General features: G+C 38.1%; 3 protein-coding genes across 3 annotated transcripts in view; 1 reads left to right on the plus strand and 2 right to left on the minus strand.

Moving 5' to 3' along the window:
* Positions 1 to 65: 65 nt before the first annotated feature.
* lysmd1 (LysM, putative peptidoglycan-binding, domain containing 1) lies at positions 66 to 3563 on the plus strand. The gene is made up of 3 exons (XM_084944072.1): positions 66 to 776; positions 1204 to 1511; positions 2506 to 3563. The coding sequence occupies exons 1-3, from the start codon at positions 549 to 551 to the stop codon at positions 2678 to 2680; spliced, it is 711 nt and encodes a 236-aa protein (XP_084800198.1). The 5' UTR covers positions 66 to 548; the 3' UTR covers positions 2681 to 3563.
* On the minus strand, positions 3557 to 10124 carry tnfaip8l2b (tumor necrosis factor, alpha-induced protein 8-like 2b). The gene is made up of 3 exons (XM_084944073.1): positions 9671 to 10124; positions 4982 to 5305; positions 3557 to 4366 (listed from the first exon to the last, which is right to left on the minus strand). Exons 2-3 carry the CDS (start codon positions 5297 to 5299, stop codon positions 4124 to 4126), a joined length of 561 nt encoding a protein of 186 aa, XP_084800199.1. The 5' UTR covers positions 5300 to 5305; positions 9671 to 10124; the 3' UTR covers positions 3557 to 4123.
* Positions 10125 to 11578: 1454 nt separating this feature from the next.
* The window catches only part of LOC146378205 (soluble guanylate cyclase 88E-like), a 112055-nt gene continuing 106455 nt past the window's right edge, over positions 11579 to 17178 (minus strand). The window contains 11 exon segments of the mRNA XM_084942651.1: positions 11579 to 11722; positions 12972 to 13110; positions 13112 to 13307; positions 13832 to 13962; positions 14294 to 14385; positions 14852 to 14961; positions 15975 to 16033; positions 16035 to 16128; positions 16821 to 16844; positions 16847 to 16873; positions 16876 to 16963. Coding sequence (XP_084798777.1) covers positions 11579 to 11722; positions 12972 to 13110; positions 13112 to 13307; positions 13832 to 13962; positions 14294 to 14385; positions 14852 to 14961; positions 15975 to 16033; positions 16035 to 16128; positions 16821 to 16844; positions 16847 to 16873; positions 16876 to 16963 — 1104 coding nt within the window.

Genomic DNA, 17178 nt, shown 5'->3' on the forward strand with positions numbered 1-17178 from the left:
GCTCAGCTTTGAGGTGGATAATTGTTTCAGCTATCGGAACTACAACGATATATGCTTGTTTTTATAACATAAAGTCCGCATAGTCATTTGAAAGCTCGATTTGTGGCTATAGTTTATATTTGCTAAATTTGCGAAAAAAAAACATCTGTCAACTTAAAATAAAACGCACATTTTCCCCTACAGTCTTTAATGCAACACGTTGTGGCGAATCAGTGAACACGGCAGCCATGGCAACATATGGTTGTAGACAGCTGACTGCAAGAGTTTTGAAAACAAGTTTTTCCAGCGACTTTTAGCAGTGTATTTGACAGATAAGGTACGTTATATTTGTAATCCAAGAAACTTTCTATAGAGTTTAAACGGTTGTCATTTGGGAGAAAATATTAAACGCTTGGAAAAGTAACGCGCGACGACATTAATTAAGTTGATAGCCTTAGCTAGCAGGCTAACTAAGCTGCTAGTTTGATAGTTATGGGCTAAAGCGGAAGCCATTATTGTGAAGATGTTATCAGCAGTGAAGTTCGCTGGTAAGCGCATTTTAGGCCCACATGGTTGTTTACCACACGAAAAAAGAACAATATAAGTGTTTCACGACAATGTCAGGGGAGCGGGCTCCACTACCAGCCGGAGGGGACGGCCTACTCCGAGGGAACCGCACAAGATCTTACGGCAGTTTGATCCGATCTCCTCTGTCCCCGGTGCACCAGAGACGCATTGAACATATAATTCAGCCGGGAGAGACACTGCAAGGCCTGGCACTGAAGTATGGAGTGTCTGTGAGTATGACTGTGTTAATTTGACTCTGAGACTGAATTAGTTAAAGTATTCATTTTTTGCGCCTTTAACAGTTCATATTAAGCTTATATTGAAATTTACTTGTTGCGATATGATGTCTTCTAACTGAATACTTGATTTGCCAATACTGAAATGTAAATGTGGGTGAATATTCACTTTTCTTATAGTCGTTGTTTTATTTTCATATTTATTGAGATAGGTTATCTCAGTGGTTCAACAAAACGTTCAACTACATAATTAAATTGTTTATTCAGCTGTTAGGGCATACTATGAAAAAGTGTTTGCCTTAAAATGGCATGTATTTATTTGGTTTCCTGTCTGCCTACTGATCTCGGTAAAAGTGAGACTTGATTTAGCCAAGTCTAATACTAATTAACAAAAGGTTCACAAGGATATCTTCTCTTTCAGATGGAGCAAATCAAAATAGCAAACAGGCTTTACACCAATGACTCAATATTCCTGAAGAAGTCTTTGACAATCCCTGTGATATCAGACCTGGATGACTGCAGTAATGGGTTGGATGTGGCGGAGGAGGATGGCAACAAAGGCAGTGCTAACTCTGCTTCACTTCACAATGGACACATAGGGAGTTCCTCTGAGAAAAAGCAAGAAGACAGAAAAGATCTCACTCCAGGGGATTTTTTGAAAAGGTTGGATGACTTGATAAGCCAGTCCAAGCAGGCTGCAGTCAAAGGATGCCAGGAAGCAGAGAAAAGGTATAACTGTGCCTGTCGCTGGTTGCTCTTTTCTTTGCACAGTTGTTGTCCAGTCAGGGTCATTTGTAGCATTACAGAGACTTACTCTTTTCGTATTTAAGTCACTAATAGTTAGATCAGTTGGTCCTGCTTATGCATATGTTTTTAGTCATAAGCCCTGGGCTATTATACTCATGCCATTCGTATTCCTAAACACAGTTCAGTGGAAATATTATGTTACTCAGATTAACATTTTTTCCTCCAGGTTAATATTGGAACATATTACTGCATGAGAAATGGTCAGTGGCAGTGTAATTTGCAAATATTGTACCTTCACTGATGTGTAAATAATGTTGAGGTCATGGTCAAATATAATGCATTTTGATGCTAAGCATAGATATACATGGACAGTATCTGATAGTCAGATTAGCGTAGATTGTCATGTCAAGTATAGTCATCCACCTTTCTGGCCTTCTTAATATTTCATCAACCACTCACAATGTGGCTGTTCAAAAGATTCCCAATGCTTAAATGGTAAATGGCCTGTATTTGTATAGCGCTTTACTTGGTCCTAAGGACCCCAAAGCGCTTTACACTATACACAGTCATCCACCCATTCACACACACATTCACACACTGGCGATGGCAAGCTACATTGTAGCCACAGCCACCCTGGGGCGCACTGACAGAGGCGAGGCTGCCGGACACTGGTGCCACCGGGCCCTCTGACCACCACCAGTAGGCAACGAGTGAAGTGTCTTGCCCAAGGACACAACGACCGAGGCTGTCGGAGCCGGGGCTTGAACCGGCAACCTTCCGATTACAGGACGAACGCCCAACTCTTGAGCCACGATCGCCCAATAGCTGCTTAATAGCTGCTTTAAATGCAGTTTCTAATGGCCTGGTGATAGTACCAGTGCAACAGCGATATTTTTTTAAGAATACCAATCAATTTAGCCTAAGATCAGTACACTCTGAATGACTTGCTCTGTTATATATTTTTTTTATTTGCCAGATTTGCTGCACTAGAAGCAACTTGCAACAACAGGACATCAGATTGCCGGCCGCTTACGAGGTCACAGAGTGTCATTTCATCTTCCAGGATGGCAGTACAGGGGACAGTACCGCTCACTGTCACCAAACTGACCAGGAAACTGAGAGACAAGGAAGATGAGATCTTTGAACTGTGACATGTCTGTCACTCAGAACATTAATGGAGCTTTCCCAGGGAGCCGTGATGCGCTGTTTGATCTCCAGAATAACGGAGCGTTACGGATAAAGGAATGAAAAGGAATCCCCGGTGATCCCGCTGCTACTTAAAGTATAAAAGTGTTTTCACACTTCCATTTAAAAATTTATATTGCACAATTGTAGACTTGTTATTTATTTGGTGAGACATGCTGCAGGTTGTGAAAAGCTTCATATGACTATTCACATCTGGGAAGTTGGAAACTTGAAATTTGAAGAATTAAAAATCAATCATATTTATAGTCAGATGATCATATGGTCAACACAAAAAGGGTTTGTGTGTAACTGCCTCATATTTTCAGACTTGTAACGTTAGGAAATGGAATCTAAAACAAAAGTTGTGTTTACTGTAATAATGATGATGACAATGAACTGGTTAGAATGATGGTTTTTCTATTAATGCTGAAAATGCAAGAAAAAATGTTGTAGGCTTTAGAATATTTGATAGCAATAATTGTACTGTTAAGGTTATATTTCTAGTGTCTTTTCAATTTTGTATTGTTTGTTTTAAATTACATATTTTTATCCCATGTTAAATGACATTTGTTCACATTACTGCTAACAAATATTTCTTTTAGTATAACATGTAGATTTAGCTGTTTTGGGAGATTTAGTGTCCAATTGGAGTTGATTTTTATCTGTTTTAACTGCCATATAGACCAACGAATAGTCAGTAGGCCAATGAATTTAAACATTTTTTAAGCCCTACTGTGATCCAAAAATCATGAATTATAGATTGGATGTTCAAGCAGTCATGAGTAAAGAGTCTGTCTTTTTGTTGAGCTAAACATGTTTTTAAAATACAGTCATGGTCGCAGTAATTGTGCACTCTGGGGTCATTATCTTTATTTTTGGCTTGATTGTTGTCTGGACACCTCAGTAAATACAGTTTGTTGCTGCAGAAGCATCATCTTAACCACCAGATGGCAGTGCTGTACTATAGTGGTATTGTTCCCAGGCCTAACTTGCTTATGCATCAGTCCAGCTGATTCATATCAGTGATTATAATGCATAATATCAGTAGTTCTGAATAATACAGTTCAAAGTCACAAATATTAGATGATACTTTGTGTCCTAGTAAAATAATCAATGCAGAATATATCTGTTTAATTTCAAGTTTGTTTTCTCTGGACACTGTCTGAATAGAAGATTAGCATCACTTACATAATATATATTTATGGCCCCAAAATATCAAAAACTTGAATGACTCCACAAAGCTTTTTTTGTATCCCTCATGTTCTTTGAGAACTATGGGAAAGCAGGTTGGTTCTCAAATGACTTGTTTTATGTTGCCAGTCCTCAGTAACAGAAAAACAAGCAGTTCGGAGTCCTAGTTGAGTCTGTCTGTTGATCTCCCAGTGTCTGTTTGAAATTTAGTTCTGATGTCATATTGTCCCATCCTCCACTAGTTTATTCAGTCCTTTACAGATCTTGGTGAGGTTGGGTCTGAAGGGCCCATCAGGGTTGTACAGTTGGGTCAGGAGCTGTGGGTCGGAGTAATGGTTGAAGACATGGTTGATGCGACCATGAGATTTAGTGGTGAGGTGGGTGTTGACCAGTTTCAGCAGCAGATCCCTGCAGCTGGTCAGGATGTCTGCCATCACTGTTTTTTCAAAGGTAAAGTCCACCTGCATCAGACAAGACATGCATTCATGTTAGGTATTTCATACAAGTCAAATTGTATAATATCTTACTGTGAAGTAGCAGGATATGATGTATGAATATTCTACCAGGTTTAAAGACTTCTTAGAGATTGCATATTTTTGTTATTTTGCATCATTAATCTTCCTGCATATTCAATTTTAATCCCAATACAGAAGTTTCAATATCAACTTATTGTTCTCTCACATTACCAAAGCAGAGAAACAAGCACTTGATTATGTGGAACTGAAATAAAACAAGCAACCCTTTAAAGCAACGTCTGAGCCACGCGTTGATGCATAAGAGAATCCTATTTAACAGTGAATTAACCTGGACGTTTTGATGCCATGTTATTAATATATTTATTTATCTGTTTTAATTGGAAATATTAACACATCTGCAAATTGCATTTATTGTGGAAAAACTAAGGTCAGAAACCTCTTGAAGTTCATGCTGTGCACAAAACATTTTCCCCATTTGAGAGTAATTGGCATTCTTTTGCAATTGGAGCTAGAAAACATGTGCATTGGCACAAATTTCTTTCAGGTGATGTATGCTTACTCATACATCATGCATTAAAAATTTAAAGTTGGGAAGTGTACCTCATAGAAACTGATAGCTGTCATTGCTCCCTGGTGGAGCTTCTTCTTAAAGTCTTGGGCCACTGCCAGCTCTTCTGTGCTGAAGCGGTTGTTCCTGAAAAGGACGCCAATCTTGACTGCAATCTTGATGAGGTCTTTGATGACTTTCTGAGCCTCTGATTTATTTCCCAAGTAGTCTCTGGAGACCCGGTACAGTTCATCTAGGATCTCACTGGTGGTGTCATCAATGAACATTTGTACAGAGCTTTTTGTGGCCATGCTGCTGAGGATTTTCTTCTGTGCCTTCATGGCCATGTCCTTGGCATTGAACGCATCCATTGTTGCCTGAATTATGAAGAAAATGAATTGAATTTTTCATTTTAATGTCTGTCCCGATAAAGTTATTATACAACTATTCAATTGTTTTAATATCCACATAAACTTGTTACAGCTCAGTTTGAGTGCATTTAAATTTGTGTATAGACAAAATATTTCATAATTATACCTGCAGAAAAAAAGCAGTGAAAAGAAATAAAATATTCATACTTCATGCTCATAAATAGCCCAACAGGATATCATTACACAGTGTGTAGTTCTCTCAGCTATAGAGGCAGAATGTTCAACATTTACAGTTTCAGCTTCCTGTGATTAAACTGATTGGTAACCATTTTCAGTTTGAAAGTTTGAATTTGTCTCTTCAGGCAGATTTCCTGTCACTACCCATACCCATCACAGTAAATCGACAGCAAATCCTGTTGGTAGGCAAGTAAAGACTAGATTGCACAACTTTTTTTGGTTGAATGAATTAGCATGAAAGTGCTAAAGAGGTCCTGTTTAAACCTGAAAGGAGAAGACACACAAGTACACTCTTAAAAGAAAACAGTTTTTCTTTCTGCCCTCGATTTTTCTGCCACAAAATCTTCAAAAAAACAGCAGTTCCAGTTGAGTAGTTGGAGAATGATTGCTGACTACAAGGTTTAACTGTTGGAAAGGGAGGAGAAACATGTTTTACAGCAAAGTGGCGAGTCTTCCCTCATTACTTTTTAACTTTCAGATTATCATCCACTGACCCTTCTTACACATCATAAAACTTCATCTTAGTGTCAATATTAGTAACACTTCAAGCCTTTTATTTGTCATCTTAAAATTAGAAGCATACATCGACACAAACACTGAACATGTAGTGTGTTAAATTCTGAAGCAATGCCTTCATGTTATGTTAGTTACAGTGTTTGTTTTGATATCTGACATGTACTTACATTGCCAAAAGGGAAAACTACCATGGAGGAGCCTCCACAGAGGCACTTAATTTTTCCCCTGGGATTCTAACCACACCTAACATCCATCACAGAACCCCCCCCCCCTTGGGAAGTCATCAGCATTCATACAGCACACTATGACAGAACTACAAAATCCACAGTTTTATCTTTGATTGTCAACACAGTTTGAATTAATTCTTTTTTAATTCCATCTAATTTCCCTCTAATCTCTAACATGGAAGCAAGCAGATATGAAGTGGATCACTCACAGAGGAAAACATTTGAATTTGATTTCTCTGATGTTCTTGTTAGAGTGTTACAAAGAGTGGGCAAGCAAAATAAGATTTAATTCCCACATCACCAAAAGAACAAAGATTGAAAGTATCACAGCAATAAGACTCTTACAATAGATGAAGCAAACAAGTGTGTTTGTAGAATATTAATGCTAAATAGATAAGCTCTAGCCGTATATCTCCAGTTCCAGAAACACGGCAGCTTAAGTATGAGCCTAAATGCATAGCTTCTGCTTCATATTAATCCATGTTTTATGAGTAACACAGAATCAACAGATATGCAGTATCTTTAGCAAACATCAGTGCCAACGAGGCAGCTGTGCATTCTCTCCTACTTCCTGTGTCACTTAGTATTGTCACATGTGCAGAATCTCAAAGTCTAAACAGGTCTCCAGTTAATAAGACTGTTTCTGAACCTCTTTCTGAGTCATTTTCTGCACTAAACCTGACTTGTGGCCTGTATGGACAAGTATATGAGGGGTGCAGGGAGGCTGCATAGCTCAAGCATGTCCGCGCCTGCTTTTTTCACATTGCATCAGTGCTAGAACAAGAACAGGAAGTGAGCACCCTGAATCCACACGCTACCTCAATTTTTCTAACTGGGTCTACCTTTGAGTGGAACGTCGAAACAGGATGTAAACACTATTTATTAAGCGCATATTTTCTGTAAGCTGTCAGCTATCAACAACTGTAACTCCTGTGATGCATTTCTTTCCTCCCTGTTTATTGTTATTAGCAACATCATTTAAAATATGATGTTCAAGTCGCCCAGTGCCAGCGATGCACAGTCAGCAGTGTGAGCAAATGACTCCACCATTCAGTCATGAATGAAAAAGTGATCGAGTCACATTAACGATCATATTATGCAAATAAGTAGCACTCGCTGTGATTCTCCTCATCACTGTTATGCATCCCACTCCCAGCTCCAAAATTCATTATAAGCAAACAGTCACTTTTATAGCATATCTCTAGTAGGGTTCATTTTACATGCACAACCATTAATTTCAAACAAGTGTCACATTTCTAATAGCTCCCTTTGTTACAAAAGCTTTGGGGTCCCTGTGGGGAATTCAAAAACATTCATAAGATTAATTTCCCTTAACAGTGATAATGAAAGTAGAGCAGTGTGACAGCTATTTCAGTTTCATACTTCAGTCTCATTTATTTGCTAAAAAGACTACTGGGATCTGAAGGATGTGCACTGTGCGCAGTCATCAGCCAGTATTCCACACAGTGAAACTCCCACAGCACGAGACAGGTCGCTGCTTGGCCTTTTGTGCATCAGCATTGTTTATTTTATGCAGCGCTGTCAGGGGGTTGAGGCTGTTTGGGTAACACTGGAACATCTCGATGCTACAGCAGCATATTGCCATAAAACCAGTGTTTTGTAATGGACATCATTCAGTCGATCATGTCGAGGATGCGCTCAATGTTGAGCAGCAATTTTCTGGTACAAATGGATAGAAGAGGGCCTTTGAGCATTTATCAGTTTGTTGTTGACATCCACAGGGAGTGACTCCATTATATGTTCAAGTGTTTGTTTCCCTCCCAAATGCCTGAAACTGCATGCTGTGTGAGATCTAATGCTGGAAGGAAAAGCACAAAAATGCAGAAGTAGAACTATCAGAGCAGAGATGGCCTTAATCAGTTTCAGAGCTGCTGTAACATCCAGGCAGTGCAGAATCTTTAAATGGTAGGTTAATGGACAGTCAAAGAGAGTTGTCCTTATTGGTGGAGTCATCCAGGCAGGCAGGAGAGGTAAATATTTAGCATTCCTCAGATGACTCAAGCATTAAGCCTGAGTGTTTTTGTGTTTGTTCGTGTTTCTACATGTTTTTAGTTGCAAGGATGACAGAGTGTATGGCCAAGCGAAAGTCATTTTCCTGCAGTTTTTGTCTGCAACTTTTTAGCAATAAAAGATAGCGCTTTGTTTGATGTTTCGTGTGTACTTATGTGCTTGCATCTTTGTTTATTCTACTGTTTTTGTGTTATGAAAATAGATCTTTGTAATGTTCCTAGAGTGCAGCTGAGCATTATTACTTTATGAAATCCTCACTGTTTCTCATACCAGCCCTGAGATTTCTATACTGGATTGTAGCTTCTGGGACCTAAAGGAATGTATGTTCCCTTTAGTTGCCTTTTTTCATACTGAACACTGAGAATATTCCAGGAACAGCTCAGAGACACGAGTCTGTCATGCCATTTTTTGAAAGGTCATCATTGATTGGTGGTAGTTGCATTAGTACCTGATGATATTCTGGACAACCTGAGACAATAACAGCATAAAAAATAGGAGAAGTTTCTGTGTCCTTACTCAGCAGGTTTTTGTAATAGATCAGTATCTTGCTGAATGAAATGTCACTTCCGTTGTATGTTTTGAACTGTGGGTAATTGTTGTAGTTTGTGATCCTGTTTTTCAATTATATAAATATATAAGTATATAAAGTGTTTTATACAGGTTTCTAAGAATTAATTTTGCTTTATATTATTGTTTAAACATTAACCAAGTAATACTTTTGTTTCAGTAAAGACGACTGCTTTATAGGTTTAGGTTAAATGAGGAAGCGTTTTGAAATCCTCTTAAAGCAGATATTGCAGTTTCTCTTTCAACATTGCACAACTTAGCAGAGTTGTTCAAGCCTGCCACACATCTGTCCTGCCTCAAAAGGGAAGCGAAACAGAGCCGTTGGCGCACTGGCGAGGAGTCATTAGCAAAGGCCCTCAGCGTTGTATTTGTCCCTTGAATGTGCACAGCCATGAGAGCTATGTTGCAAGCTTTCACTGTCTTTGGCTTGGACTTAACATGCTTCAAATCAAAGTAGGCCAAAGAAGAACAAAAGTTCACTGCCTTGAGATTTGAGTTGAGCAACTCTCAGCCTGTGCAAACAAAAAAATGAGAGCTCTACATCTGTGCCTGTCACTGTACTTGTCCCAGCATGACTGTGAGCATACATGCATATCTTCCAACTCGTGTTCAAGATGGGGAAGTGAAGCAAAGTCACACAGTTTCCACTCATCCCTCTTCTTCTAACCTCTGTTGGAAACCATTAATTAATACTCTTAATTTTTACGAGATTAAAGAAATGGAGAGACCACAGATATCTAGTCCCAGAGGTCGTTTTTTTTACTGGCATATGAACACAGCAGAAGTTTCTTACCTGTGTGTGCGTGCTGAGTCCCCCTCCCTCCTTGTCTGTGTCAGATGTCTGCCTCTGCTCTGTGTATCAAGTTGACAGCACAGGCTGGTCAATTTAACGGGATCCCTTCATCTTAACTACGAACAGAACCAAAACCTAAAAAGAGCCCTCCTGCAGCGCTTCTGTCAGTGCTTGCCACCCTTTTCTTAAGATAATGTTGAGTTGTACTTCCTTGAGGAACTAAATTGCTGTGACACACCCCTTAGTGTGTGTGTATGTCGCTCTCTCTTCCTCTCTCTCTCTTGCTTTTTCTCTCTCTATACGCTATCATGTGTTTCCCTCTGAAATTCAAATTCAAACTCTTCCAAACCACTGTATTTCTCTCTTAGCCTCGCTCTTCACAATTTGGCACTCTGAATCTGCTTGTCTCTTTCCCTGCTCTTCTCTGTATTGCTGACGCTGTGCCTCTGCTTGTTCTGACTAGTGAAAAACCCAGAAAGAATTTACGAATAATCCAGTGATGCAGCCCATTGAAAGGGGAGAGGCTTAACTCTTTTTTTACTGCTGTTCACCTTTGCTGGAATGTGGCTCCTGTCAGTTCTGCTGTGCGCCATGTCCCTCCCCGCATGTCTCTTTTTGAAGGTAGAATCAAAACAATGAGTAGCCAGAAGTGTGTCTGACGTACACAAACAGTCAGAGATCACTAACTGTTCTACAGCTTTTTTTAATGTTTAAAGATTGTGTAGAAACACAGCACCAACGTGATAATTAACAAAGTTAAAGCTTTATATTAGTTCCTTTCTTGAGTTGTTTAATAATGTTGTAGTAAAGTTGTAAGTTGTCCTTTTTTAAAAAATTAAAATCTTTACACTAACATTTTAATTACAAGCTAACTTAGCGCACTGTCGCTGAAATGTTTTCTGTTGTTAATCATAGACTTCATACAATAATCCCCATTATTCACTGTTATCAGATTACAATAAAAACTAAAGTCCAAAAGTGTTGCTCCCCTGAATGAACTATTGTTCAATCAGTGGCCATAAAACTCATAAAGTCTTATCTGAATCGGAGGCATGTAAATACACATAAAGGTCTCAATAAGTCTCAGCAGTTACAGCAAATGTCTGCGAAACTGAGGTTGTGAATTCAACGATTCATTTAGAATCAGGAAGTGTCCCCTGCCTCTTGAGCTGTGTGTTTATCTATATATATATATATATATTTTTCTGAATGACAACCAGCTGTGCTGAAAGACTTTTGGCCGAGGCCTGTGCCATTCAAAAAGACATGTCCACTAAGCATTTGCAAATGGTAATTGTTGTCAGATGTTGAGGTTACAAGTCGCACTGAGACCCAGCTGGACTAAGAGGAGTGCCTGGACAGGATACAGCCCACCAGTATCCGATCGAGCACACCTGCCTCTTTGTTTTGCCACCTACCCTGTCCTTCTGCAAGAAATTAACATGAGTAAAGTCGTGGTAAACTTTTCTGCAATTGCAGAATGAGGTCTGTCGCCTTGGCAACAGACAGGAAGTAGTGCTTAAGCGGTTTCCTGATGGCTTCCTCTTTATCATGTAATGACATCTCACAAGGAAACATCAGCAGGGAGTACTCAGCTGTATATCTATGAGTGAGAGTTTACACCCTTGCCTATGTTTGTGCATATGAGCGAGTGTGTTTTTGTGAAGGAACGCGCACGCGGTGAAATTGAGTTCTTAACTCTCTCACCTTCATACTGTACACATCTGACGCATGCACCTCTTTTGGTCATGAGATAATGTGAGCATCTTAAATTATGTCTGTTATGTTTCATTAAAAGATCACAGGAACTTTCAAAGCCTCCAACTTTGCACACACACACACATACAGGCACTCACATAATGGCAGTGTGTTATCACCAGATGACTAAGACAAGAATAACCACTGAGGTCAGACAATTGGACCTGAAGATTTGGAGTCTGAATTGGATGGAGGATTTGGTGAGCTTAGGTGCTTTCTGCACTCATGCTGGCTTTGTGTTATACGGTGAACAAATGCTGTTTCAGGTGAGGCTAGAGGCGTGATATGGTCTTTCTGAAGGTAACAGAGAATCAGTTTTTAAACCCTTACAGCTCAGCTTTTTTTTTTTTTTTTTTAGCGGTGAAGAACCTCAATGATCCAAAAAATAACTAGGTCACGGTCTCTAATTCATTTATTTGTTACTGTGTGTCTAGTGCATCACCTCCTAGTGGTTGTTAAAATTAATGTCATCTGTTTACAGATAACACCTGAACAGTAGTTGTTTATCATTATCCTTTTGCAATCTCGTGCTTTTTTAGACACACCTTTTTAATGTCCTTACAATTTCAAGAATCTCCTAAGTTTTGGGAAACTACAGCAGTAGCCACTTAAACTGTATTTTGTAATTCAGATAAACTTTTAGTTGTCCACAGCGTAGACTTTGTCTAATAGAGGTTGACCATTATAGTTATAATGAAACAGTCATAACTGAATATTTACTTATTTCAATGAAATTCTTCTTTTTTATATATGAATGTTATCAAGTGATATAAGAAATTGCCTAATTTTTAGGAATTTATGCCTGTGTAAATTGAGGTCACCTCATTATCATACTTAGAAATCAGGATTGAGAGTTCACAAACATTCTAAGTCAAGAACACATTAGATGTGTATTTCTGTAGGTCAGTATTTTGTCAAATCATCACGTAGGTGTCACTGCCGTGTCATTGTCGTTTCCAAAACAGAATTATTTGAGGTTGTAAATGCAGTTGTTTAAAAATAAACACAGTCAGCAAAAGAAAATTGTAATCACAAACAGGAAGAAGATAGTCTATCATAGATTTTTCATATACTTGGACAAAACAGGATAAACGAGTTGACTTCTGATTGTATCTATTCTTGATTAATCAGGCTTCCATTTCTGTATAATCTTGCACCTCTTTGATATCTAGTAATATCACTGTATTATTAGCAGTGACTTCATAAAGGTTTTACTGATATAAACCAGAGCAAATAGCACACGAACAATTCCCATGCTGGTCACTACCTGTAGTACAAGTTTTAGGTTCTCTGCTTCTGTATATGCCTGCTGTTCTCGCATGTAGAGGAAATTGGACTTCCTCTTTTTTGAGAAAAAAAACAAAACAAAAAAACAACCCATAAGGCAGGCATGTTGTAAAACCTGCACAGTCTCATTATTTAGAATAGTAACAAACCTATAAAACAAGACAATGTCATTACAATTCTGTTCATTAGTAATAATTTTTATCTTGTCCCTCATTGACATGAAAAGATATAATTTTTTTATTTGTTTTAATCGCACTACAACACTGCTTGGTGGGTTGGCGGGCAGTTTGACGTAGTCCTGTTTGAAGCTGTTTCTCTTGTTATTGAGTAAAGGACCAGGGTTCTCCAGCCTATCAGCAAGGGAAGAGGACTCTGACATTATTGAGCTTTCATCACTTGTTCTTCGCCTTTTTGGCTTCCTCCTTCGCTTGAAGTTTTGCTGAAGTGGACAGGGGCTCATTAGCAGCTTTTCGTGTAGGCAAGGTGTTGCAGGGAAGGTCACTTGGGCTTGGTTTACCTTCTGATTGCGCCTCATTGCCATTAATGTGCAGACTACAGGCCATGTGCTTAGGATTGGTGCTAGTGCAGTTATACATTAGTTGAATTCACAGATACAACATGGAAAATGTTCAGAAATGCTACGGCTTAAAGCAGGCTTTGGTACATCTGATCACACGGACAATAGTTTGGGAAAAAAAAGTCTTATTTTCTTACAACATCTCTCCTTCAAGTAATACTATTTCATTAAATGGAATATTTTTCCTCAAAAATAAAATGTATGCATTTCTAATCCACTCTTTCAACAAATTGTTGCTTATTTTTAAGATAAACCTTGGGAAACAAGGGAAACATCACTGAGTAAAAAGTGCAGTTATGTTGCTAAAGTTAATGAATCTTTCCCCTTCTTTTTTCATTGTTTCAGGCCCAATGTGAGGCTAAGTTGTGTTCTTGGTAGGCAGTATTACTCCTTCCAATAGACAAAAGTGCCTTAAGTGCCTTCCAGTTTGCTTTCTGTCTCATACTGCAGGGGGCAATGAGCACAACTCTGACTAAATCAACAGGGGGCATCCTGAGTCCACACTGTGTGAAGAAGATAAGTGATTTTTTGGTGCTGACTGCTCTGCTTTTCTCTACTCACCCATTAGAGCTCATCAGAGTCTTTCTGTTCACTGCTGTAGTGCAGCTCTGCTGGGGGCTTGAATGATAGATTTTTCTTTCCTTTAAGCCAGTAGTTTTTCATGTTTACCCTGGAAAAATGTGAAAGATATATTATTTGATTAAAAAAAAAAAAAAGAAAAAGAAATTCTTTGTGTACATTTTGGAATGAATATTTCATGCAATATCTCAGAGAGTGGCTTAAGATAGGGGGCATTTTTTAGGAATACATAACAGCAATGTTCCCCTGAATTTTGCATCTCATCGTAAATTAAATTGCTTACAACTGCAGTTACAACAACAACAGAAAGTGTGTAAAGTTGTAATCAAAATGTTCATCTCGATGCTTTCTGGGAGGATAAGAATGCTTTTTTTGTCCAAAGCATGACCGATAGCAAAAAGATATGTATGCTTGGCTTCTACTCACTTTTACAACAATTTTGCCCTTCGCCTCAGTTATAGGGCTCATGCTCCAAGTGGTCTTTGGTGGTCTAATGTATGTGGATCTGCATGCCCTGCTCAGACAGTCACACAAACACAAAACTAAACTAAAGCTGGCTATTGAGATATAAGGCCTATTTGTTCTGAAATATCTTTTTTTTTTTGCAGTTTACTAAACTCGTAAATGACAGTTGTTTTACTTGCCTTGTGGGAATGTATAGCGAGGAAATTATGTCTGCACAAGCGGCTTCCTTTTTTTCCTTTTCTTTTCATCAAGAGCAGATTTCATACACAACATGACATCAACTTCTATTATTGTAAGTAATTGAAAGGAAATGAAGTGAATAGCATGTTGCATCAACCAAAAAGCACCACGCACAGTGGCATCATTACACAGAAAATGGTTTTCTATTCTAAACTATATGAAATTTGACTGCATGAAGTCATGAATATTATTACCGTTTTTATTTCTATTTTTGCTGTTGCTTATTTGGAACATTTTGCAGGACAGTTGGTTATTAACAAAGTTATTGTTGTCACCACTCCACTGCTCTCCATCCTTGAGGCTGCGTTAACAGTGTCACCATGCAGACAGTAGCAAGGCATCTTCAGACCCGCAACGCCAGCCACCCCCATACTCGAATGAATACCTTTAGTGTAGTTATTGTTGACATATGAGAAGAGGTTTACATTTATTTCTCTAGCTTCCACCCATAGTTTAAGCAATTAATTCAGAATTAATTCACATTAATAAAAAACTCACCCATTCTTTCTTTGAAGGTGCAGTAATTTTAAATGTTTGCTATTGTTAACATAGCCATGATACATATTTAATCGCAATTAATAAGTGTCTCCAACTGCAAATTTTCTGCCAGTTGAAAAACAAAGTTTTCTGTATAGCAGTGCTTCCTTCAGATGTTTAAAATCTAGAATATTAAAATTGAGCCAATAATGATCTACAATAATCTATCTCTGTACATGCTAGGATAGGCTTCACGAGAAACTGATCAGAATAAGCTGTTTACAGAGTAGATGTACAGTTTAGTACAGTGGTATTTTAACTTAGCTTTGTGTACATGTCACACCCCAGTGCAACATTACGACTTTTCATTTTGTTACAGATGGTAGGAAAACACATAAAACAACTGTTCTGTTGCGTAGTATAGTACATTAGTCATGCATTGTTTAATGTTCCTTTAAATCGAAGCATTTAGTTGCAATTTTCACAGCTTGAACTCTGGCTGCCTCATGGTTTCATGTCATAAAGTCTAATAATATTTTTACGAATTCTTAAATCCAGTCAACAATAACAATAGATTAAAAAAAGGAAGGCAATCCATATCCCCCGTTTGCCCTAATGATGTCAGGGACCCTTTGTGATCTGTGTATTTGAAAAAAGATGCATCTGTTAAATTTCTGTCTCTCAAAATTTCTGTTTTTGAACTGTTGCTTGAACTTTGCTGAATAGCTGAGTAGATAAAATGCCAAAACCAAGACTGTTTGAAGTGCAAGGATCAAGCCGCTGAATCCTTTCAAGAAGTATAGTTAATTGTATACCATCACCAACATATGAACAGCAATATTTAAACCACAAACATCCAAATAATCTGGGTGCCTTACGACTTTGAAGCCACCAAAGCTCCAGACAGTTTTACTGTTTCACCAACTCTGATTTGGATGTTTTTCCCGGCGGAAGGATCTTTAATATGGTCGATGTAGCTCCATGTCCAGGGCCATATCACAGATATGGTGAGCATGGAAGGTGCTCTTGTTAGGCGCACCTGCAACCACCATGTAAGCATCATTATTGTTTCCACCTGGACAGAAAGTGGAAATTCAAAGTGAAAATATAATAATTCTTTCTCTTGGCCAACAAATGCCAGAATGTGTTTTATGCTTTATTTTAAAACTAAAATACACTGAATAAAACAAACAAACAAACAAACAAACAAACAAACAAACAAACAAAAAAAAAACCTCGGTGTATAAATAAAGTCAGTAAGTATTTCTAATTCATTAAATATTCATTTCATTTAATAACTCAGAAATGTTTCATTTTTTTTAAATTATGTATTATTCACATAAGTGATATTTTCCTTTTCCTTTATCAAATGAAGTGTTTCCACCTTTGCCCCATGTCAGCTGGGATAGGCATACATGGATGGATCTGTTTCCACAGAATTGCATGCTGAACAGGGAAAAGGCCAAATGTAACAATCATCAGTTTTTCTTTTATTTTCCAGAAATAACAACCAGACTCCTACACACTGTTCAACTTGCAATAAATATTTATATGTTCTGCAAATAAATATATTTGTCTGTTTGCAACCTGAGATGTGTTTCCTTCCCTTTCCTATTTGTTTTTCTTATCAAGTAAATGTGCTAAAATATATTTGTCATATTCTGAAATATGAAAATAGGCTTCAGACAGATCCTAAAAACTGCATATGTCAGATAATTTGGTTCAGAGTAATATACAAATACAATTGTTTGTGTTGCTTTCTTGGACTGACTTTGTAGACATTGTGTTTAAAATGTCAAAGACAATGTAGATCTCATTAACATGTCTACCACCTGCATGGGTGTAATGGGGATACAGATCTCGCTAAACTTAACTATGTCCATGGACAGGACAATCGCATCTTGGAAGACCTGGGACACAAAACGTGTATATCAAATGATGACAAACCTGCACTGTTGCACTTGCCAGGAAAAAGTGCATTTAATTCATAAAGTGTTCTTCTGACACCTGAGTTCTTTTGTGAATGAATAAAAGTTACGTTAGATGCAAGATGTGCTTTCCCTGTGCATGACTTGGGTGCTTTGGTGATCATTTCTTAATAACTAGAACAGCAGGACTTTCAAAT

The sequence above is a fragment of the Perissodus microlepis genome, chromosome 11, assembly GCF_051167445.1.
Source record: "Perissodus microlepis isolate ML-2025 ecotype Zambia chromosome 11, ASM5116744v1, whole genome shotgun sequence".
Classification (NCBI taxonomy): Eukaryota; Metazoa; Chordata; class Actinopteri; order Cichliformes; family Cichlidae; genus Perissodus; species Perissodus microlepis.

What these genes read in the sequence shown, in the direction of transcription:
- lysmd1 (XM_084944072.1), top strand. Translation starts at nt 549, where the DNA reads ATGGTTGTTTACCACACGAAAAAAGAACAATATAAGTGTTTCACGACA. An exon ending in CACTGAAGTATGGAGTGTCT is followed by an intron (nt 777 to 1,203) that starts GTGAGTATGACT and finishes CTTCTCTTTCAG; the next exon opens with ATGGAGCAAATCAAAATAGC. An exon ending in TGCCAGGAAGCAGAGAAAAG is followed by an intron (nt 1,512 to 2,505) that starts GTATAACTGTGC and finishes TTTATTTGCCAG; the next exon opens with ATTTGCTGCACTAGAAGCAA.
- tnfaip8l2b (XM_084944073.1), bottom strand. Translation starts at nt 5,299, where the DNA reads ATGGATGCGTTCAATGCCAAGGACATGGCCATGAAGGCACAGAAGAAA. An exon ending in CAGCTATCAGTTTCTATGAG is followed by an intron (nt 4,367 to 4,981) that starts GTACACTTCCCA and finishes TGTCTGATGCAG; the next exon opens with GTGGACTTTACCTTTGAAAA.